General features: G+C 46.1%; 1 protein-coding gene across 1 annotated transcript in view; it reads left to right on the top strand.

The window, feature by feature from the left end:
• Positions 1 to 8,445: 8,445 nt before the first annotated feature.
• phf21b (PHD finger protein 21B) overlaps positions 8,446 to 23,762 on the top strand; it is a gene marked incomplete at both ends in the record, with an annotated part of 26,294 nt that continues 10,977 nt past the window's right edge. The window contains one exon of the mRNA XM_084486316.1: positions 8,446 to 8,499. Coding sequence (XP_084342442.1) covers positions 8,446 to 8,499 — 54 coding nt within the window. The remainder of the gene's footprint in view (positions 8,500 to 23,762) is intronic.

Below are 23,762 nucleotides of genomic sequence, written 5' to 3'. Positions count from 1 at the left end.
TGGATCTGAAAAGAACATTTTTTTTAAATAAAAACAGAACAAAACTAAACCAAAACAAAAAGATTCCGGACCAAACACCCTGGAGTGTGAGACACGGGCGGGATTAACCGCTGAGGTTTCATTCAATATATCTGGTGTAACCTTTCCGGTGAACTTCCCCCTGTCTGCACCTCATTACGTATTCTCTGCGTGTTCGCTCAGCCAATCCTTTTCCCATTTCGCTCTCGCACACACACACACACAATGGCTTCTGCTGCTCCCCCCTCTGCCACTATGCACACACTGCAGCACACACACACACACACACACACACACACACACACACACAGATCTGTGAGCCGTTCCTCCTGCGTGGCCCGCGGTCTACGGGAGCCGAAGAAAAGGTTACCGCCTGGGCCAGTGCTAGGACACCAGGGTGGCTGCTGTGCTGCACTGCACAGTGCTTAGTTACAGTGGTTTTCTCCACAGTAGTGATTGCAGCGAGGCGCATGCAAAAGTGAAGGAATTTGTTTCTCTTGTTAACAGTCTGGTCTTGTCACTTGTCTGTTTTGCGACGGATGATTGCGTATTCAGACACAATAGTGTTGCATGATGTGAACACCTTGTTAGGATGAATGGGATGTTGATGAGCACGTTGTGTGTCATTCATTAGTACATGTTTTATAATAATGAATGATATAAACGGATCAGTAAAGCACAAAATAGCTAGTGTTATGTTTAGCATTTTCTAAACAGTGCTTCTGAGGAGATGATTATTCCGTTTTAATGCCAGAAATGTTGTCTTCCTCATCCTCTAGAACGAGTGAATCAGAGTGTGGGTCAGTGGCTTGGCAAGGCAACTATTAATTAAACTAATGGTGAATCCAAGTAAGGACTCACACTTTGCCTTTGGCATTAACATGATTACAGCTCTGTTGAATTACTTCAAACTATCCGTTGACCTTTGATATTAAGAATGTTGTGTCTTTAAAGTGGCAATGAGCATAACCTTGGAGACACATCTGTTAGGATAGGGGATTAGCATAAGGAACACCTCATATTATTTTCTATGTAGATCATCAATTTGCATCAATTACATCTATCTATTCCAAACATGAACTCATCTGGCTGATTTGGAGAATAGCAGTCGGGGCAAACTACTCGTTGAGGAAACTATAAAACGCTTCATTTCGTGGCAGGCAATGGAAATGAGGAATCTGTTTCAAAGTCACAGTTCACATGTTTCAAATATCAAATTATTGATTTCCCCAGGAAAAGGGCTCTCCCTCCCTACCATCCTCTCGCTCTTAAAATGCATTTTTTTTTTTTTATGCACTTTGCTGACATTTATGTCAAGCTCTCTTGCAAGCCCAAAGACACGTCTTTACAAATGTCAGTGTATCTTTTCGTACGCGGTGAAGGATATGTGCTTGGCCTCTGTAGCAATCGAGCTGCCAACTGTCAGTTTGGGAGGAACAAATCAAAATGTCATTGCACTACTCCAGTGATATATAATGTATCTCTAGATATTGGGCCACATTGAACTGTCAGAGCCACTTTGACATGATGTTGACATGTCGGGTTCGGTTTGGACCACTTCTGTACCATACATCACAAAGCGGTCCTGCTGTGCAGTGTGGCTGTGATGTTTGAATTACAGTGTTGAATTATGATAGAGAACGAGGTTGTACTGGTTTATTGTTTAAAAATATCCTCATAAGGTTAAGGTTGTGTGTTTTATTAATTCAATCCGAAGTCTAGAAAGGATTATATAGAATATAGCCTAAAGGTCTGACAACGAAAAAACATACTATTTTTTCCGTGAGGCATTTTGGCACGGCAGTAGCTTAGCTCTGCAGTCGGAGTAGATGTGTCTGACAACTGAAGGGTTGCACGTTCAAACCTTTCCCAGTGTTTGTCTTTGAGAGTTAATGTGGATTTTCTTTGACTTTGCTTTGACACTGTGCATAGCTTACATGCTACTAGATTCTAGTCCTATATTCTAATGCATATAAATGGCTTTCATTATATATATTGAAAAGAAGGGTTAGATTAATAAAATATTATTAAGGGAAAAAGCATGAAAGAATGAGCCATGCTTTCAGTGCAAAAGTGCAATAATACAAGTCCTAATACCACTACCAATAATAATAATAATAACAACCAGTTAGGCCTATCAAATCTCTCGTGCTCTGAATAAATAAACCCAGACTCCTCTGATGCCTTCATGTGTCTTTTCATGTCTGCCTTCTCCTCTCAGTAAAAGTGACATTTTCTAAAACTTCTCCCACTTTCCTTTTTTTTCACCTTCAATGTCTTCCTATTGAACCGCGGAATTAACTGTCAAAAATTCTCCCCTGAAAAGTGAAAAAGGTTTGAATATTACGCCGTACGCCGCGCCAGGCAGTGATGCAACGGTACGTAAACCGGACCAGCGAGGCAAGTCCTGGAAACAATGGCTGTCAGAGCAGCAAGGTTGCTGGGAACAAAGGCACGAGGGAGGAAGCAAGGCAGCAATGAGCAGGTGGCTTTCATCATTTTACAGGGAGGGGAAGAAGATGACCGGAGATATAAAGTTGGACAAAGCGTCCTCCTCGAATCAATTATGAAAATGGAAACTTAGCAAAAGGGAGAGTGGAGGAAGAGGGAGATCGGGCCAAAGATGTAAAGGCACATTTACGGTGGTATAGGATTGCCCTTCAAGGCAACCATATATAATAACACACAGCCTATAAGGATAAACTTTTCACGAGCAAGCACGTTGAGATTACATTTTCTGTGCAAATCCCCATTTATTAAATTAAAAACCCCCAAAAAAGAAAGACACAGTGTGCCTTTAGGGCTGTATTAAACAAAAAATACCTCACCTTTCATCCCGCTCTGTCTTACTGGGTTTGTGTAAACGTGTGCTCGCAATGAAGCCCTGGGGTGCGTATAGGAGAGAGGGATATAGATGTTAAGCACTGACACTGAGGCCCTGTGGGCTGTTCCCAACAGATGATTCGCTCTGTAACGGCAGAACACTAGTGACAGATCCCTGTTCTGTTCCAGGAAAAGACAGAGTTACTCACCCAATCAACTCTTGACCTTGCTGTGGGAGACCCCTAGATGTTTGTTTGGTCTTTGTTGTCGGGAAATTCCGTTGGGGTTGAACTCGTGTTTATCTTTGAGCTAATGACAAAGGGTGTTTGAGTCCTTCACGCGTGGGCACAGTGGGGCTTCCTAATGACATTGCCTCAATGTCGTTATGAGGTCCCTGGAAGAGAAAGTGAAAGTGTGCTTTCAAATGCTGATGGGAAAAGGTCTAATTGTCTCATAAATCTTTAATTGTTCTCATAGTCAATAGATAATACAATAGTGTGTGTGTATATATATATATATATATATATATATATATATCCATAATGTCACGATCCTACTGTTGGGTAATGTTAAGCTGGTGGGTAACTGGTTGTCATGGTAACTGTGGGGGGTGGCTCCCTTGATTGGCCTTGATACTGGTCACCTGAGGGATGGTTAGGACAGCACCAGGATTATGGGTTCCTAAAGGGGGAACGTGACCGCCCCGTTGTCGTGTATGTTTGTTAAGTGTTCGTCTATGTTATATGTCAAACCATAACCAAACGGGACTAGGCTACCGTTTACCCCAGACACTTGCTCTATCCCTCAACCAGTGAGAAGGACCAGAGCTCGCCAGGAACCCAGGTGAGTCACTGCTCACGTGGCCAGAAGCTAGTTTCCTGCCAGCTGTGGTTTTTACCACTTATGTGTCTCGACTCCTGCCTAGACAGAGAGCCGGTTCGAATATATCAGTGGGGTCGTGACAATAATAATAGTAACCTGTAGTATCTTCTCTATCAGGACATGTTTAGCTTAGTTTAGATGATTGTTTGTATGACAATATAGTTAAAATAAGGAGACAGACCTAAAAAAACACTATTAAGGTGAGGCAAAAAAAACAAGTAAGTATCCCGATTCTATTAATAGAAATGTAAGGAAATAAAAATACCACAATTGAATGTATTGGTCAGCCATGGGTCTTTACTATTATGCCCTGGAAATGAAAGTACACTACATAGAGTGTTATCGTCAGATAAACAACTACCAAATGATTATGGAAGCTATTTACATTTTCCAGATGATTGAATTACTTTACTAGATTCAATGATGTGGCAACATGAACTGTGTTAACCAATGTTGTTTATGGCACACGGTGGAATTGTGTTTCCGTTGATGATTGCAATTCATTTATGGAAGTTAAACCCACCACCAATGCTGCACATTGATTTTCTTATTCTGCGTTGCCCGGAAACAGTGGTAGTTAAACACAGAAGGGCTTCAAAGTTATTCATAGCATAGCATAACCTTTCTGTCGAAAAAATATAGTCTCCAGTAAATGCAGTGTGAACGCCTTAATATCACACATAGTACGTGAGAAAATAAATGTTAGGAGAGTTAAGTGCCTTGTGTGTGACAATTGATAGCTGCTAGCTTATCTCTGGCTTTTGTGTCAGGCAAATTACTTTCACATCCAAATTTAAACAATTACACCACAAGAACAAAAACAGTGTTTTACTGGTGCATTACATGTTTGACTAACTTCCTGTCTGTGTTTCATTTAAATGACAGATTTCCTTCAAAATAACCTCTTCCGTTCCTGCTTTGTGTGCACAGGCTAAACCCTGAGATTGTCAGGGTATTTTCTTTCTGTTGGCCAGTGCCAGGATTGACAGATGGCCAGTACAGGCCCAGCCCTGGGGTGGACTGGGCTAAAACTACAGTAATAGCATCCAACTGATATCAAATCTGTTTGATTCTCCCCGTGTCCTCTCCGTCTGCCTTTGACGTGAACAAAGGATCGTTTTTTTTATTGAAGTTGATGAGTCATTTATCTGTCAAGTCTGTGAGCATACTATTATGTAAATCAGGAACATAAATAGCCCGGTGCCTGCTGGTTTAATTTGTGATTTAAGTCGGAGTCATCATTCGGAAGTATGGTGTATTGCGATGGCGTAACTCAAGACATAAAGTACGTCTTACTGGTTCACTGAAAGAGAGATAGAGCAAACAGGTGTTTAAATAATTGTACTGACTATCCTACTCATTAAGTTCATGCGTTTATCTAGAGCCATTTACACTGGATTGAGATACACGTCATTAATGACCAGCTAGAGGTCAGGGAATCTTGCTCAAGAAGGCCTCACAGATGGCAACCCACATTCGGGATGAAACCCACAACCTTTGGTTTGTGAGTTGAAAACCCCTAGCCTTCACATTACCCTACACCTGGTAAGTCTTTTAAAACTGAAGATAGTTCTAGAATTGTCACTGTTGATAATCGTACATCTTTGCGAATAAACTATTATTGTTTAATAACACTGTCAAGAGTCAATATTAGGTATCTGAGGTCTTGGTAAGTTTATATGTTTATATGTAAGTTCAGATGACAACTTTCTCTCCCTTATCCACAAAGGCCTATTTGAAGTCTGAGGGAATCTTTGCTGTATGACTCAAACATTAGCCCACATACTCTTTAAATTATTCATCTAGTGCTATAGGAATTCCTCCATACTCACCAAGAATATAAATGCTATGAAAAATATTTTGACAGTGAAGGAATAAAATAAGAAATACGTAACTACAACTAAATCAAAGCGTTCTGGTGTAAGGTTGGCTTTTGAGTCTTGACCTACATACAAGTTAAGACAACCGACCTTTCTTTGAGGTGGTCAAAATCACCCCAAATTGATAAATCAGAGTACAAAAAAACACTGGACTACTAGGCCTATGGTTGTTTCCAATTCTTCTTTTTTTCATTCTGAAAAACATCCCCAATATCTTTGTTCTCTAACGCCACCTATCCCTTTTCAAATGACCTAGTGGTACAACAGCCGAACCGGACACACACACACACACACACACACACACACACACACACACACACACACACACACACACACACACACACACACACAGCATTAACAACCGTCTCGTCCCGTTCACCCGGCGACGCTCTCACGACAACACGCTGGGATTGAACGCGACTTCCTCGGTTGTTCGACGCGAGGAGTTCAAGAGTTTCACCGCCGAGCCGTGAAATGAAAAGTAGCAGCTGATGTAGCAACAGAGGCTCCGACCTGTGCCGGATGGGGGAGGGGGGACTGAGGAGTGGAAATAATAATAGAAAAAGAGAAAACCCCGATTTTAGAAAATAAATGACTTCTCTTTCCTTCTTGTTTGCACTGCAGCCATATTGAAGTTTGCGGGTCTGCGAGTTAAATCGATTTAACCGATTCCCAATTTAACCAGCTGCTGTGCTTTGTGTGTGTGGCATAGTACTAAAATCCCGGAGGATTTGAATGATGCATTAATATGCCCAATGGGGTAGAGCTTAAGGCGAGTAAACTGGCCCTGACATGAATAAATAACTTCATTCTCTCCACCGTAGTGGGGCTGTTATGCAGAGCTTCTGCAGAGCTGCAGGAAACCACAGCGCCACCGCTGTCCATGGTGCTAATCTCTCCCCACCCCTTCTGTTCTCAGCCTCAGCGATCACGCTGGAAGTTATAACAGCCTTTAAAACAATGTAACACCCCTTTCCCTTCGACATCTTTTCCCCTAATCTCAACTTTTTTCTTTTCCGGGAGGTTGTTGTTTTACAACGTGGGCTTATCGCTAAGTAGGCCGGCTTCACTCTTTTCGCACAACGTTTGGAAAACAAGTATATATATATATATGTATAGAACACACACACACACACACACACACACACACACACACACACACGTACGCGCGTACACACGCGCGTACACGCGCGCGCGCACACACACACACACACACACACACACACACACACACACACACACACACACACACACACACACACACACATGCCATTTCCTCTTCAACTCCCGTGCACTCAGATACATATTGTCCATGCCCAGCCCTCCCTCCCTCTCTCTCCCTCCCTCCCTCCCTCCCTCCCTCCCTCCGAGGCACTGATTCGTTTACCATCTCCCTTGCTTTTGTCGGTCTGCGTTAACAACTCCTGATTGGCTGGCTGCTTGCGCCTCTCCGCTCTCCGTACATCACAACTCTCCAATTGCGTCTTGACTTGTGTGCCTCGAAGGAGGGCGGTACGGGAGAGGAGGGAGAGAGAGGGGGGAGGCGAGTCCTTGTGCACAAGGAGGGTGAGGGGTGTCAGATTGGAGAAAAGAGAGAGAGAGAGAGAAAGAGAGAGAGAAACAAATCGTCACATCTCGCCCAATGTGGTAAATAAAGATGTGACACCTAGACACTGGAGTTTAAAATGTAATCCAGTGCTTCCTAACGCTTCTGAAACTATTGTTTAGAAGTAGGTTAATAAAAAAGTTGCATGTTTTATATTATAAGCAACGATTAAGCTTATGTACAAATTGACCATTTGGATTTTAAAAGGTACAATAAAATAATGTTTTATTTTTGTATTCAGGGCTTTATTTGACATGATAACTAACTCGGAGTATAACTTGGGCGCATTCTTATTTTATTTCATAGGGTTTTAAATAAAGTTAATAACATTATTTTTTGGAAAAACACTAAATATAGCAGAAACGTAATTCTCTAGTTTCGTTTAGCGAAAACGGGTGCCCAAGTCACCTCAGCATGACACCCTATCTCATTGATTTTTGCAGGCAGCATCAAACAACAGGAAAAGCTTTTTGGTCATATAAATAGATTGACCAAACATATGTTAGGCACTACAACCCCCATCGGCTCACCGCTAACGACTACAAGTCCTTATTAGGAGCCCATGTGTTCACACAGTGTAAAACATTTGCATATAACAGGAGAAAAACAATACTCAAATTAAAATAGTTCTACATGTAATGTTATGGGTTTTCTCTCGCCCCCAGTGCGCATGACCGAGCGTACGCGCGCGCGCGCGCGTGCGTGTGTGTGTGTGTGTGTGTGTGTGTGTGTGTGTGTGTGTGAGAGAGAGAGAGAGAGAGAGAGAGAGAGAGAGAGAGAGAGAGAGAGGGGAGAGAGACAGACGACGGGAGAGTTCTGTTCTTTCACTGCTCCATCCGGGAACTTTAGAATTAGCATTGACAGCCGAAGCGCAACTTTTCTCCAGGCAAAGTGAAATCAAGCCGCGGACTCGGACAAAATCTAGTCCCCCCTTTTCAACTCGAAATTATCGAAAGAAGCGGCACGCCACGATTTGGTCGGATGTATCGATATTCGGACGTATTTGGGATGTAACTGACCGAGGTCTGGGCTCTTTCCGCTGTGTTTGGACCACTTTTTTCGACGGGCGTAAAGTGGGTGATGAGTCCTACCCTGTAAAGAAGCGAGAACTTGCTTTTGCAGCCCCGAGTAGTTCTTCTTTCAATTGTTATTGCCGCTTTAAAAAAATCTTTAATTCACTTAAACTTCGTGCGCATCGCGTCGAAAGTGGGAGAAAAGTGCTTTTGAAGTCGGACCATGGAACTACAAGGCCTACAAGAGGCGCTGAAAGTAGAGATCCAATGCCATCAGGTAAACGAAGCGTCGTGTTATTATATCCTTATTGGTGTTGTGTGAGCGATGCGAGAGGAGAGGAGAGGGGCGAAGGGAGAAAAAATCGCGAAACGTGACCGAAGCAAATACTCCGAAGAAATAAGTGTGCGACACCCGTATGATGCTCGCTGTTTATAGCGGGGATAGCGAGGATAAGCGAGGACTTTCGAGTCGGATTGGGGTACTTTTTGGACTACTTTGGCACGACCTGGCTTGGGGGGGGGGGGGGGGGGTGTCTTTTTTTTTATTGAGCAACAAGAATCCGGAGTGGTAATGCAGTGGTGCTGTGTGGCTGTGATCAGGACGCGACCTGAATATTTATGAGCTGCTGGAGGAAGAGGAGAACGAGTCGCTGCTGGCTGCTCGCCGCTTTGTTCCTCCCTTACCTACTAAACTTGAGACACTTTTTTTTTGTGCAAATGCCCCATTTCGTCCTCTCTCTCCCTCTCTCTCTCCCCCTCTCTCTTCGTGTTTAGAAACTAGTTGCACAGATGAAGCCAGACCCACAGGTAAATTGTTGTATTTCAGGGATCCATCCTAACGACCTGCCGGTGGATGGGGAGTGTGCGAAAAACTTTATCAGCATAAATCTCTCGCTTTGGTTTTAAAACACCATCGCCACCATCATCATCATCACCACCATCCGTGTGGTGCTCGGTTTTGCCCTCATCATGACTTTGCTGAAAATCCCATCGTACCATTTTTAAAGTTTCATCGCTGTCGCCCCACATCGCTCCGGGTTGCCTTTATTATTATCATTCACCCTCCTGAACCATGTTTTGTTCGACTGTAGGACGGAGAGCTTAAGAAACAGCTGCACGACAGACACCCCAGAATAACAAGCCTAAGCGAGAAACAAGTAAGCCCTCCCCTTGCACTCCACCACCACCACCACCACCACCATCACGCTTTTTTTTTTACACATTACTTTGGTACATTTCCACCCCGGTGGGAGACCATCCGTGTGCTACTAAATCACCACAAACAATGTTAAGCTGGTCTAAAAGTGGCGGCGGATGGTCGTCGTTGGTTGCCGACCAGGAGGACCGGGGCGATGGCCGCCGCGAGGAGCCACGTTCCTCCATGTCTAAAGTTGTGTAACAGGAACCGTTGAGAAATGTAGCGTCCATTTTGAGCAGGTCGACGTGTTTCTCTCTGGAGTGGAGCGGGGCTAATAAAGGAGAGGCTTAAGTCGAGTAGTGGTGGTGGTGGTGGTGGGGGGGGGACGACTACTTTTGAGACACAGTTGCTCCATCTCTTAAAGTTGTGTAACAGGGACCCGTTGAGAAATGTAGCGTCCATTTTGAGCAGGTCGACGTGTTTGTGGAGTGGAGCGGGGCTAATAAAGGAGAGGCTTAAGTCGAGTAGTGGTGGTGGTGGTGGTGGTGGTGGGGGGGGGGGGGTACTTTTGAGACACAGTTAGGTTTAAGTTTACGGTTGGCGGTGTCGTGTCGTCGACAGTGGCGTTCGACGATAACGTATTCCCCCCCCCCCCACGTTTCGTCGTGTCGCGCCCTGTCGTCCGATTTCGGTGACTTTACAGCGAGTCTTGTAGTATTATTTCTGTTTTTTTTGTCGGTCACATGACGTCAAGGTTGCGTTTGATTCGCCCACGATTACGCTTTCACTTTTTTTTTGCTTCCTCCTCTCCCTCTCTCGCCACTCTCTCATAGCGAACGCAAGCCCCCTTTTAATAACTTAATAACTTCCCCCTGTACGAATTGAGGGCTGTTTTTTTTAAGTCTGTCGTGGGTGTTGTCGCGGAGGCTATGGTGGTTCAGCACTTTAGCAGGAGCCGTCCTGCTGTCGTTCAGCACCACGGACAGCTGCCGCGGAGCACTTAAAGTCACAACGCTGCTCTCTCTCTCTCTCTCTCTCGCACACACGCACACGCACACGCACACACGCACACACACCTTTATTATATCTATAACTTCTCCGAGCTTTTATTTAAAGACACCAAACGACAACGAAAGTTAGTCTGGATTGGAAATCCTTAGTGTTGTTTTAGCGATTCGGTGGTGTTTTCGACGTGGTTTGCGCCACTCTCTCTCCTCTCCTCTGAAATGAAACCTTTTAGCATTTCTCTGGAGTTAATCGATTCCATTTCCTGTGGAATGCAGTTTTCAGGACTTGGACCAGCAGCGCCTCGGCTCGCTTTGAGTCGCGATCAAACCCGATCCGCCGATCCGCACACACTCGACGCCAACCCCGATGTATTTATCATCGAGTCTTGCCCATTTTGTACACCGGTGTGCAAAATGTTGTGTGTTTTGTTGTGGTTGCTTTTCGGGAAAGCGCCCTCAGTTTGGTAGTGGAAGCTTCCATTTTGTGGAGAGAAGGGGGTGGTTTCTTCCCCAACATGGAGAAAAAGTCTGCAGAGTTTCGTGCAGGGGGGGGATGGGCCCCATTCATGCCTAACATTACCATTTTGATTGCTTTGATGCTGTTTTTGGTGGAGGGGGAGGGGTAGCCAGAAAGAAGACAGAATGCCCGAGTCAGCACTGCACTGGGGCTGTTTAATCACTGCATGTAGCCTAACGGAGACTCTTTTATTTCTCTATGAAATATGACCTCTACTTCTGTGCCCACCTACCAACTGGTTATTGCTAGTGCATAAAGAACACACGTTTTCGTTCTAAACCCTTTTTTTAAACGCTTTGGAGGTCAGTTGATGTACTTTTTCCACATGCATGGTAGAAAATAAGTGTATGTTTATAGGGTATACATTATTGAATAAATAAAAATTATTGTATAACTATTAGTTTTGGCTATGCAGGCTCTATAAACATTTCCCTGTGTTAATATGAACTTAGTATGTTGGGGTTAGGGTTGTTATGTGCTGAAATGTTAAAACATATTATCTGTAGTGTTACATGGATTACGGATGTATAGCAGTTACAATGTAAACAGAGGCCTAAGTAGTTTAAAGTGAGCCTATATAATCAATGTCAGTTAAGTCAATGTTTTGTAAGCTATCGTTTGCGACATAAAATAAGTCTTAACTAAAGGCACACAAAAAACAAATAGCCAAAAAATAAAATAACATTACCATCTGTGGAAAGATAACTTCTAGTTGATTTTCCCAATTGTGTTATAGCTGTCTTGGAGTTAAACACCTTAAGTACCTTTCTAATCCACGCTTACAAAAGATCACAACTCCCATAATATGAAGGCCAGAAAAGACTACCAACAACACAACAACAACAACAACAACAAAACAACATATAAGATGGGTGGTGATACATTTGCTTGGAATCACTGGAGAGGAACTACATTGTTTGGCTCCAGGCCTCAACATACAGCTGTAGGCTAGCCTGCTCTCCGGAGCTAACGGTTGTGAATCCAAAATGACAAATGAGTCACGAGACATAGTGGCTCTCTCTGGCTGTGTCTCCATCGTTTGCTTAACATTTTTAATTTTTCTCTTTGGGGCATTTGATCGGTTTTTTTTTTGGTCAAACTTGGTCAACAAATGCTCTAGTTTTGTGTTTAAAGATTTAAGAAGACGTGTTTTCGTTATTTCATGAAAAACATGGCGAGAAACCCACTTTATAGACATCAAAGTACCGGAATATATCCGATATGTTTATGATCTGACGTTGACATTTTATACGGTTATTTTTTAATAAGAAACCCATTGATTTTGTTTCTTCCGTGCTTCACTTGCTCTGCGTTGCATCATGGAAACCGGGTTCCTCACCTCGCAAATGCCTGAGGCCTCGACGTACTTTATTGTTGTTCTTTACCCCGACGGTTCTAATAAAAATAATTATACCATGATGATGTTCCCGTTACACCATCTTGCAGCGGATTACCCACACAGATCAATCGTGTTTGTTAAGCTGGGGCGCTTGTGTACGTTGTGTTGGCATCCGAGTACAATATTAATCAGGAGAATATTCGACACACGCGCACACACACACACACACACACACACACACACACACACACACACACACACACACACACACACACACACACACACACACACACACACACAAGGTGTTTTACAAACGCAGCTTCTTCGGGACATGGTCTATTTAAGTACTTGGATGGGAAAAGTATTTTCTTTCTTCCTGCTTCACAGTGTGTCTGAACGTGTCTGAACAGTGGGCATTTTGTATGACTTATTGAATGGTGTCTTTGTATTCTGCTGTGTCTAAAGCTATGGCCCGTGGATGATACAAAAAGCAATACAATGAAAGCATGAATGTATTATCATTGTATGAATCCTAGTTGCAGAGCTTGAGACAAAATTAGACATTAATGTGTTACAGCCTTGTTGTGAGGCTCAATCAAGATAGGGTTTACTCCTGGGTTTACTCCTGTCATATCGTGCTTGTACTACACACCTTGTCTTGTGTATAGCTCCATGCAAGTACTAGCACAGATTGTTGTGGCCATTCATATCACATTCAATATCGATATGAACCTGATGCACTCTGATTCCCTAGCCTTAAAGTGCTCTACATATATACATATATACATGTAAATATTATTTTAACTGAACGAAGGGAACATTAGCTTACATGTGGCTCGAGCCAAGCACACAGCATTCGTGATTCTGTGGAATACTCTAACTGGCTAACAAGTAAATCTAGATAAATGGAATGGCACGCTGTGTGTGAGCACAGAAGCGTGGCATGGTAAGGCTCTGTAGCGAATCACCACCCTGTCAGGATATATTTGCCACTGGATTTGTTTACCGACTGGGGACACCCCCCCCCCCCCCACCCCCAAACAAAAGCAACCCCCTGATTGGTGCGATGTACCTGCGTGAGCTCCTGCTATTGGATGTGATGATAGTGTCCACAACTCTTCAGACCGTAAAAGTTTATTGATGAACTGTGGTAGCACCTGTATGTTTATTAATGGTTGTGTCTTTAATACAATGCCTAAAGGGTATACAGGAAGAGGGCTCTCGGCTATGAATTATGATTACAGGATTCGAGAGCTGAAAGCGTGTTGAATGACTGGTCATAACAAGCTTGCATGTGAACAGACTGCTACATTATAAGATATTTAGACACCCCCTCCCATACAAAATGTGGATAATAAAACGCAATGCAAACAACTTTTCACTTTAACTGATTTATTTATCTTTAACTATCTTGTTTACTGTATAATAAACGATTGTATAATACAGTATAGTGTAGTGAAGTGTATCATCCTTAGCTAGGTAGCATAGCATAGCCTAGCATAATATAGTATAGAGTAGTGCAGTGTGTCATCCTTAGCTAGGTAGCATAGCATAGCCTAGCATAATATAGTATAGAGTAGTGCAGTGTGTCATCCTTAGCTAGGTAGCATAGCATAGCAAATACAGTGCAGTAAACTGTATCGTCCCTAACTAGGTAGCATAGCACATCATAGTAGTTAACATGCAGCAGCGGGTGTTGCCCTGCTGAGGCAGAATGGCGTGTTCCTCACTTTAAGGCAATGGGGGAGAGAGCTAGTTCACATGACATAAGATTGCATTGTGGAACAAGATTAGGCCCTCAAGGTGAGGGCATCGCGCACGCCGCGTTACAATTCAATTCAACCCCCCTCCGCTCCGATGCAGGACAGGGGTGTTAGGCCTGCATACGCTGGAATAGTTATGGGCTTGCGGTGTGTGTGTGTGTGTGTGTGTGTGTGTGTGTGTGTGGCTCTCAGGGCTGGGCTACAAGCCGGTGTGCTGGCTAATAAGATCTGAGAGCCCCCCTGGTGTCTTGGGGGCCTGGTCCACCAGCATCTGTTGGCCCGGGCCTGGCTCTGTGCACAGCAGAGGAATAGTATATCTACTGTTTATACTGTTTATATACATATATATAGATGGAGAGAGAGAGAGAGAGAGAGAGAGAGATATGTTGGGCCTATTGTACTTGTTGAAGAACTGCACAGCGAGTGATTCTGCCGTCTTGCCGTTTTTTTCCCCCCTAGTTTAAGATGTGCCTGCATAGGTGAATACAATATATGCCTCAGTGGCAATATGCCTGCCTCACGAAGCATGGGAACTGATTAAAAGGGTGTGTGAAAAAAAACAACGATTGCAGTAAAGTACTCCAAACCCCAAATTATGAAAGTGTATGAAAGTTCCCCCCGGAGACAACAAAATAAGGACTAGTTGCATCCCAATTTATTTATAGTTTCATATAAAACTGTAAATATATGACCAGTCTCAGGGTTTTGAATGGGGGGTTGTTTTTGTCGGTTGGGCAAAAAGAAAAAAAGCCTGGAGTTTTGCCAGTTGGAATCAAGTCTGTCCCCCTGGCCCCGCCCCTCCCCCGACGACCCCCCCCCGCGTCCCCACGAGAACTTTTGAGGTCCCTCAGCACCTTGTGACGCCACTCCACCTGGCTCACCTGTCTGAGGAGGAGGAGGAGGGGGGGGGGTGGGGGTGGGGGGGTGCTTGAGGTCTATTTCCCAGGCAGGGAGGTGCTCCGACTCCCAGCTAATCCCAGTATGGCTCATTACAGGCTCCTGCCGGGCTGATTAAAGCTAGCAAGTGTGTGTGTGTGCGTGTGCGTGCGTGTGTGTGATATGGATTTAGTGACGGACTAGGTCCTGGTAAGTTTTTAACGCAGATACGCATCGATAACCCCCCTTTGCGTATGGCGACCGGCCCGCTTTGCATGAATCGATCAAAACTCGACAAAACAACATTTTTCACCGTTTTCACAGCCGCTGGTTTCGCCACAGCTCACGTTGTGTCCCCAGAGCAAACAAACGCACCGCTAGAGGGTAGACCCCTGACAGCTTTCCCTGCCGCGGCGGCGGCGGCGGCGGCGGCGGCAGTGGTGGCTGCTAAAGCCTAAACTCCCCCCCCCCTTCCGAGGACCGAGCGACGCCGAGGACCAAGCGACGGCGCGACGGAGCGGCGGCGGCGGCGCCCTCCCTGGCTGTAGCGTTCGGCGTGTGCCCCGCGAACGCTGCTGCCACGGTGGGGTCCTCCTGGTGTCTTGTGTGCGGACAGCCTGCTGCTGCTGCTGCTGCTGCTGAGGGAGGCGGCAGCAGCAGCAGCAGCAGGGATCCTCTCCGGCAACAGGCCCTTCTGCTTTGGCAGTTCCTGCTCACTGGCTCCATCTCTCCTCCACTATGAATAATAGAGAGACGTTTTCGAGACGAGGAGTAAATAATGAGGGCGGGATGGTGTGTGTGTGCGCGTGTGTGTATGTGTGTGTGTGTGTTTACGTATGCAGGGTGTGTGTCTGTTAAATGAGGAAGGGTGGAGTATATTGCGTCAATCCAGGTGAGGTGTGTGTGTGTGTGTGTGTGTGTGTGTGTGTGTGTGTGTGTGTGTGTGTGTGTGTGTGTGTGTGTGTGTGTGTGTGTGTGTGTGTGTGTGTGTGTGTGTGTGTGGGGAGGGGGGGGGGTTACTTGGAGGCCACGGCCGCAGATCCTCTTGTCTCAAAGGACAGTAAATCTGTTGCTGCCATTAGTCTCTCTTTCTCTCTCTCTCTCTCCCTCTCTCTCCCTCTCCCTCCCTCTCTGTGCCGTAAACCTTGGTTGTTTGCAGGTTGTCTTTAATGGCCTGGAGTTTTGCAGGAGCAGCTCTGCACCGGCTCTTAATTAACAGCTCTGTTCGCGGAGAGGGCCCCCGGCCCGGCCCCGTCCTCTGGGGGAGGGCCGCGGCTTTAAGGATCCACCACCACCCCGCTAGAGACCGCGCGGTCTGTCTGTGTGTGTGTGTGTGTGTGTCAGTCCGACGGCCTGCTCTATCCTGTTGTGGGGGAACCGCGAACCCAAAAGTTCCTCTCCTTTCCCCTTAAATCACACCTGGTGTACTGCACCCGGGCGATGGCTTAATAATGTAGAGGTATTCAGCATCGACCTCGCTGTATCCACAGAGAGAGAGAGAGAGAGAGAGGGGTCAGGGGCAGAGGGGGGGAGATATATAGAGGGTTGTTAAAGAGGACGTTTGCACTCTCCGATTGTGAGGAGGAGGAGAGGAGAAGAAAAGATGGCGGCGTCTGTTTTTACAGCCCCCCCCCCCATCTGTTCCTCCAGTCCGGGAGACCAATTCTCAGGGAAAAGGGAAGAGGGATGGAAAGGCACAAGGAGAAATTCCTCTAAGGTAACAACAGGATGGTGGGAATGTGAGTCTGTGTGTTTGTGTTCAGCCTGTAGCTGTTTCAGTTCTGGTTTCTCTTAGGAATCAAGGTAGAAGTAGACTAAGGACTTGACCTGTTGTTCAGCCACAGAAGACATTATGACCCCTTTTTCAACTCCTTTATGATTCGGGACTCACTCGCAAGAATAAGGCCCCGTCCCATTTCTCTCCCCTTAACAAGAACCCTTTGCTTTGAGTGCCCTTAGCTGCAAGTCAGCTCCCGAGCTGGCTAGCGTTCAAGGGTTGATTTGAAGGGAAAAAAAACAGCACTCCCCCTTGCTCCCTTAAGTATTGGGACACCCTACCCCTTTGCAGGAACACGCAAAATCTAGGGTTAGGGAACAAATCTAGGGTTAGGGCTCAAATCTAGCGGAAGGGACAGGGCCTAACTCTTAACACACAAGCCATAACTGTCAAGCAGCTGTTGAATGTTAAAGATATAAACCAATTGCTTTTACTACACTACACTACTACAACTCAGTGCCGCACCGCATCCATTTTTTATGACTTGTTTTATGACTTACTACTTTTATTCGTTACTTTTACTATTTATTACTTTACTGTTTGGGTGATATACATCCATAGTACATCGCTTAGTGTCCACCTGGGATTCATAAGGTAGAATCAAGCACATGTTTTTTTTTTATTATTTAAAAAGTAAAGGGTACAAATCCGTACTTTCCGCCACCGTTGCCACAGAGCCAGCCCCGCCCGGCCCCTCTGCTGAGATGGCTGGGGGCTGTTCCCATTTGTCCATGAATTCATGAGCCATCATTTAAAAAAAAAAAAAAAATCATAAATGTATGGCAAACAGACATTTCCAGCGACTTGGTGGGAAAGTGCTGACGAAGCAGTGCTGGCAGGCAGAGAGAAAATGTTAAGGCTACAATGAATTAACCCATGTTGACTGCCATGCACTGCCAACATCCAACACCCCATCCCCCACCCCCCTCCCTGTCTCGCTGCACACACACACGCACGCACACGTACACACGCAGACGTGCGTGCACGCACACATACATGCACACGTGCACGTGCACGTGCACGCACACATGCGCACACACACCGGCACGCACACACACATACTCATACATGCACACACACACACACACACACAGACACACACACATGCACACTCCTTTGTTTTTTCCCTGGGGCGTTCCTGACACTTTTCTTTCTAGCGTTAAAAAAAAAAAAACTAAAGTAAAATAACAGTCAAGTAAAATTATAACTCGCTAAGCTCTCTCTGGGGGCCTAGTTTATGCTGCACGTTAGATAAACAAAGAAGAGGACATAAATTATTCTTTTTTTTTCAGTGTGTGTCTGCACAGGCAGAGCTACGGAGAGCTACGGTGCTATAAACGATGCTATAGATACTCTGATAAGCAGCACTAGCGATGCGGCTACACATGCTAGCTGGCAAGCTAACAGTGCCTAGCCGCCCCTCCCCCTCACAGCCCCCTAGTTCCCACCCCCCCCCCCCCCCGGAAAATATCCACACCAGGATGTCAGACCGGAAGCTTGCACATCGCTCTGCTGCCGGCGCGTTTAAACAGTCCTCCAGGGATGTGATGCAGGCTGTGGGTCTTCAGAATGGTTGTGAGCCCGCTCTGCTCTTAGTTTAGTTCAGGGTTAGCTTTTCTGCGGGGGAAAAGTTTGTGAACGTGATGAATTTAAAACTCAGAAGAACTGGCAGGATGGTCCTTATTATTATTATTATTATTATTATTATTATAGTTTATTCAGCGGGTCCTTTTGTGCGCCAAGTCTGTGAGCCATCGTACATCAACGACACTCCTCTTCAAAAAAAAACAACCCTAAAACAGCTTCCAGTTATTCCTCTGACTGCAGGCAAACAATGCAGCCATTGTTGTGTTTTCAAGCACACCAACACACTGGCTCTTCCTCTAGTCTCTCTGCTCCCCCGTCGGGGCCCAGGGAAAGCTAGGAGAGTTTGGAGCAGGTGCCTAGGCTGATTTAGTGTCGTATGAAAAATGCACTATATTTAAATTTCACAGACACGGCAGGAAAGAGAGGAGGAGAGAGGAAGAGGACATAGTGATGGTTGACGGCGGTTATGACTGCTGTGGTAAATGGACTGCGTTTATACAGCGCTTTTCTAAGAGGTGGCCACTCAAAGCGTGGCCACAATTATGGCCTACCTATTCACCCATTCATACACACATTCACACACCGACGGCGGCGCCAGCCACGCAGGGCGACAGCCAGCGCGTCGGGAGCAGTCAGGGTTAGAGGCGTCTCGCTCAGGGACATGTCCACACTCACACTAGGAGGAGCCGAGCCGGGGATCGAACCAGCAACCTTCCGGTTACCAGTCAACCCCGGCTCTACCTCCTGAGCCACATGCGGACTGTTACGACTGAGCTGTTGCCGAATCGTACTCAAGACAAATGTCACCGTTTACCTGGGTCACGTGATGTAAAGAAGGGGGTCATGTGACTATAAGACCAGGATGGTGACTAACTGACTGATTGAAACGAGGTCACAAGTTGTACTTGATTACTAATAAGGCTCAAATGGCAATTAACTCCATATTTCAAGAACAGTTTTTTTTTTCCTTTTAATTATGATGTTAGTTGCCCCTCTCAACCCCTACCCCTTACCCCCTCTGATCCGGCTCCGAAATGTTAGCGAAATACTTTCAAAGGTCAGTATTTACATGTCTCGGCGGTCCCAATCTCGCTGTAATAGTTAGAGATAATTAATGATAGTGGGGTCCACGGAGGCAGCGGGGAGCGGTGAACTCGGCACGTGTTCCGGCGTGTTCTTATTAAGGGGACCAGGAGGAAGAGGCCCGTCGACTGACGAAATCAAATGCTACACACAACATCTCTTCACTTCACCCGTGGAGCCAAGGGGCTGGCTGTGGAGTGCACTCTGAGGAAGGGATGCAGGAGTCAGTGTCTTGGAGACGAGGTGATTCGAAACACAGACAGATGCCCCCCCCCCCCCCCCCCTCTCCCCTCCCCTCCCCCGGTGTCTGTGGGTGGGGAGGGGTGGGCGTGTGGAGATGGGTTGGGGGTATATTCAATAGGGCTAGCGTGTGGCTCTGATTACCTCGTACACACAGTCATTATTAGAAAATTGCCCCCTCTCTTTTTGTGATGTGAAGAATTATGTTATTTTTGCCTCCCACCGCACTTTGTCGTTTGTTTGTGTTCAAAGGGAGCAGGTTTCTTTCGTTTCGTTTCACTGTTAGCCTGAGCAAATGGGTGTTTTGAGGGATTTTTTTTGTCTCCCTCTAAACAGCTGTGATGTAGTATTACTCTTCCACAAGCCCCCGCGCCTCAGCGGTCATCCTGATCCCATATTGTTTTTTTTCTATAATGTCGCGCTGAGGGTGTGTCTGTGTGTGCATAAGACGGTGGAGGTGGCAGTCAATTATATCGGTCATTTTGGTATTTACAAAGTTCACCCGTGTCTCATTAACGGCAGCCCGGGCGTGCTGAGGCGTACGTGCTTGTGTTTACCCGGGCCGCGTAGCTCCAGACTCCGATGTTGTCGCTGGGCTGTCCGTGCCAAAGTGGCTCCTAGCTTAACTCACGAGACCCATTCCAAAGTGCGATAGTACGCAACTTACTAAACGGCAGTCATCACGTAAAGACAACTGTATTCAATCTTCGCTGTGTGTACATCAACTATTAAAAGTTGTGTGTGCACATGAGCATGTGTATATATATACACACACGCACACACACACGCGAGAAAAATACACACCGGCTGTGTGTGTGTGTGTGCGTGCGTGTGTCATGCGTACTGCTGTTCAGTTGAGGTGACACAGAACTCAAACAAATGTGTGTGTGTGTGTGTGTGTGTGTGTGTGTGTGTGTGTGTGTGTGTGTGTGTGTGTGTGTGTGTGTGTGTGTGTGTGTGTGTGTGTGTGTGTGTGTGTGTGTGTGTGTGTGTGTGTGTCAGGCCTGATGAGATGGGCCCAGTGTGTGTGGTCAGATATCCTGGAGCGTCATTGTGAGGAACGGGCCACAAAGACGCAGCGTAAAAGCTATCTTGATGGGCTGGCTCTTATTAAAAAAGGCTTCACTGTTTAATGAACTACCACCAAGTCTGCCTCTCCTGCCGGTATCATAGCAACACACTCCGTGTAACCTGTGTGTGTGTGTGTGTGTGTGTGTGTGTGTGTGTGTGTGTGTGTGCGTGTGCGTGTGTGTGGATGGCAACCATCACAGCTAAACTTTGAAGGCCACCCATGCGGAAGAATCTTCTAGATGTTCTGTTAATGGCCGCCTGAAGCCGTTTATTTTATTTTTTTTAAACGAGCCTCCGGAAGTCCGCCCGTGACAGTTTGGATTTTGGACAGCTGACGCAGAGCGAGTTTGTTCTGCTACAAAAACAAACTTTTCCACGGGATTTCCACGGAATTACTTTGATCTTGTCGCAGACCCTTCACTTCAGCTCCTGCATATAATCTCCCCGGATTGTTTGGTAGATTTCGGCTTAGAGTTAATCTTGTTGCTCTTTGGTTTTTCAGTTTTCAAGATGGCCGCCTGCACACAGCATATTTTTGGCTTCAAAACAAACGCTCGGGAAACAGAATCTTTTTGTTCTATTTTTGACCGCTTCCACACATGATCTCGGCGTATACCGGTCTGCACTTATCTTCGTATTACTGCATCGTGTTGCGCCTCACACACACACATAATCCACGCCCAAACATCAGAGCAGTGCTTTTACTGTGACAAGCCACTCAGAGAATTGTCATTTAAAGGGGAAAAAAAAAAGCAGTCTTTCTATATATATTTTTTTTTTTTAAGGAAAAAGAGATAAGCATTTAGTCAGGGGGTTAAAAACATTTTCATTTTTTTCCTTTTCCCCCCGGTAAAGGGCAAGGCATTAAAGAGCTCTCACCATATTGACTTTTCCTTGATAAGCTTTTCAGACAGCGTGTGTGTTGATAACCACTGAATGGTGTGTGTGTGTGTGTGTGTGTGTGTGTGTGTGGTGTGTGTGTGTGTGTGTGTGTGTGTGTGTGTGTGTGTGTAAGGAGGTGTGGGGGTGCGGGTGGGGGGTGTCAGCAGCTTACTGGCTTCGTACTGGTCACTGTACACAGCCAGCGCAAAAAACACACACACACACACACACACACACACACACACACACACACACACACACACACACACACACACGGCTACACCAGCCATTAAATCATTTGCCACTGCCATCATCCCATTTCCCCTCATTTTGCTTGGTGTTAGTACATGCTTGGTGTATACACATTATGAATGATTTAGCGCTGGGTCCTTTTCACCATGTTCTCCAGTGTTGCCAACGTGTCTCACAGGAGGTTCTGGAAGGAAACCCAGAGAGTAGGAGGTGGTTGTTGGAGGTATATGTGAACTGTATGTGAACTCTAGGTTGAACAACTCCTGCAGCTGAATTCTGGGTAATATGAGCTGTGTGTGTGTGTGGTGTGTGTGTGTGTGTGTGTGTCGTGTGTGTGTGTGTGTGTGTGCGTGTGCGTGTGTACTATTGTAAGTGATGAAGGACACACACACAATGCAAACAAATAGACTATAGTGTGTGATTCTATAGAGCTGCGTTATAAATACAACGCACGTCTCATTTAACCTTCCTTGAGGACGCACTAGACCTCCACAGTACCTTCCCTGTTCCACCTCTTCACTAACACAACACACGCTTACACTTTCCTACTGCTCCCACCTGAAGTTCAAGCTAAAACATCTTTATTGATGCCAAAAGTAGCACAGCGCACGACAAGACAAGACGAGGAGAACCAGCAATGCAGTCAAAACACACACACACCACAATACAAGAGCCCACATCATCATTACCCGTAGTCGGCCGTTCACTAAATCAATGGCCGCAGGGATAAAGGAGTCCTGCTTCTCTTTGTCTCCCCCCACGGCCCTCTGAGGGGGAAGGGCCTCCCTCACAAGGGGGGGGGGGGGGGGGGGGGGGGGGCGGTCCGGACAGACCCAGCCCAGACCAGTCCAGACCCAGTCCAGACCAGTCTAGACCAGTCCAGTCCAGTCCAGTCCAGTCCAGACCCAGTCCAGACCAGTCTAGACCAGTCTAGACCAGACCAGACCAGACCAGACCAGACCAGACCAGTCCAGACCAGTCCAGACCAGTCCAGTCCAGTCCAGACCAGTCCAGACCATTCTAGACCAGTCTAGTCCAGTCCAGTCTAGTCCAGACCCAGTCCAGACCCAGTCCAGACCAGTCCAGTCCAGTCCAGTCCAGTCCAGTCCAGACCCAGTCTAGACCAGTCCAGTCCAGTCCAGTCCAGTCCAGTCTAGTCCAGACCCAGTCCAGACCAGTCTAGACCAGTCCAGACCAGTCTAGACCAGTCTAGACCAGTCCAGTCCAGTCCAGTCTAGTCCGGTCCGGTCCAGTCCGGTCCGGTCCAGCCCAGACCGGGTCGATTCCTATTAAACAGAGTCCCTCTTCACAGCGGTCACAACAGGTCCATAAAGGACCCACATCATAACAGTGTTGACATTAAATCCTCTCGTCCTCTCTGGTACGAGACGGACCCGCCGCCGGGCCTCCAAGGTCGGCCGTGTTTAGGGCGGTGCGTGCGGCTCCTCGCCGGCCGTCGGAGACGCCCGGCGCTGCGGGCGCCTGTTGCAAGGTCGTCGCCGGCTCGTCTTTATTTTCTTTCCTCTGCGATTAACACCGTCACCACCGCCGCACCACCGCACCACCGCACCACCGCCGACAGGGAGGGCTCCGAGAAGGCCTCCTCTCTCCTCTCTCCTCTCTCTCGCTCTCTCTCTCTCTCTCTCTCTCTCTCTCTCTCTCTCTCTGTCTCTCTCTCTCTCTCTCTCTCTCTCTCTCTCTCTCTCTCTCTCTCTCTCTCTCTCTCTCTCAAATTCAAATTCTTTACTTTCTTTTACTTTCTTTAAAAGCTTTATTGGCAAGAGAAATATACATTTGCATTGCCAACAATAAAATAGGTGAACAATAAAATAAAAAGGGTTAGAAAATAAAAAAGTAAAAAGGCCAGGTATATAGTATAACATATAATATAATAAGTATAAAACGTCAAATACAAAATATCTATACGTATCAAATATTATACTATAAAAGTACTATAAAAAGTATCTCTCGCTCTCTTTCTTTCTTTCTTTCTTTCTTTCTTTCTCTC

This window comes from Micromesistius poutassou (assembly GCF_964030765.1).
Source record: "Micromesistius poutassou genome assembly, chromosome: 22".
Classification (NCBI taxonomy): domain Eukaryota; kingdom Metazoa; phylum Chordata; class Actinopteri; order Gadiformes; family Gadidae; genus Micromesistius; species Micromesistius poutassou.
Note: the sequence above shows the minus strand (reverse complement) of the source record. Positions and strands in the feature narration are given on the sequence as shown.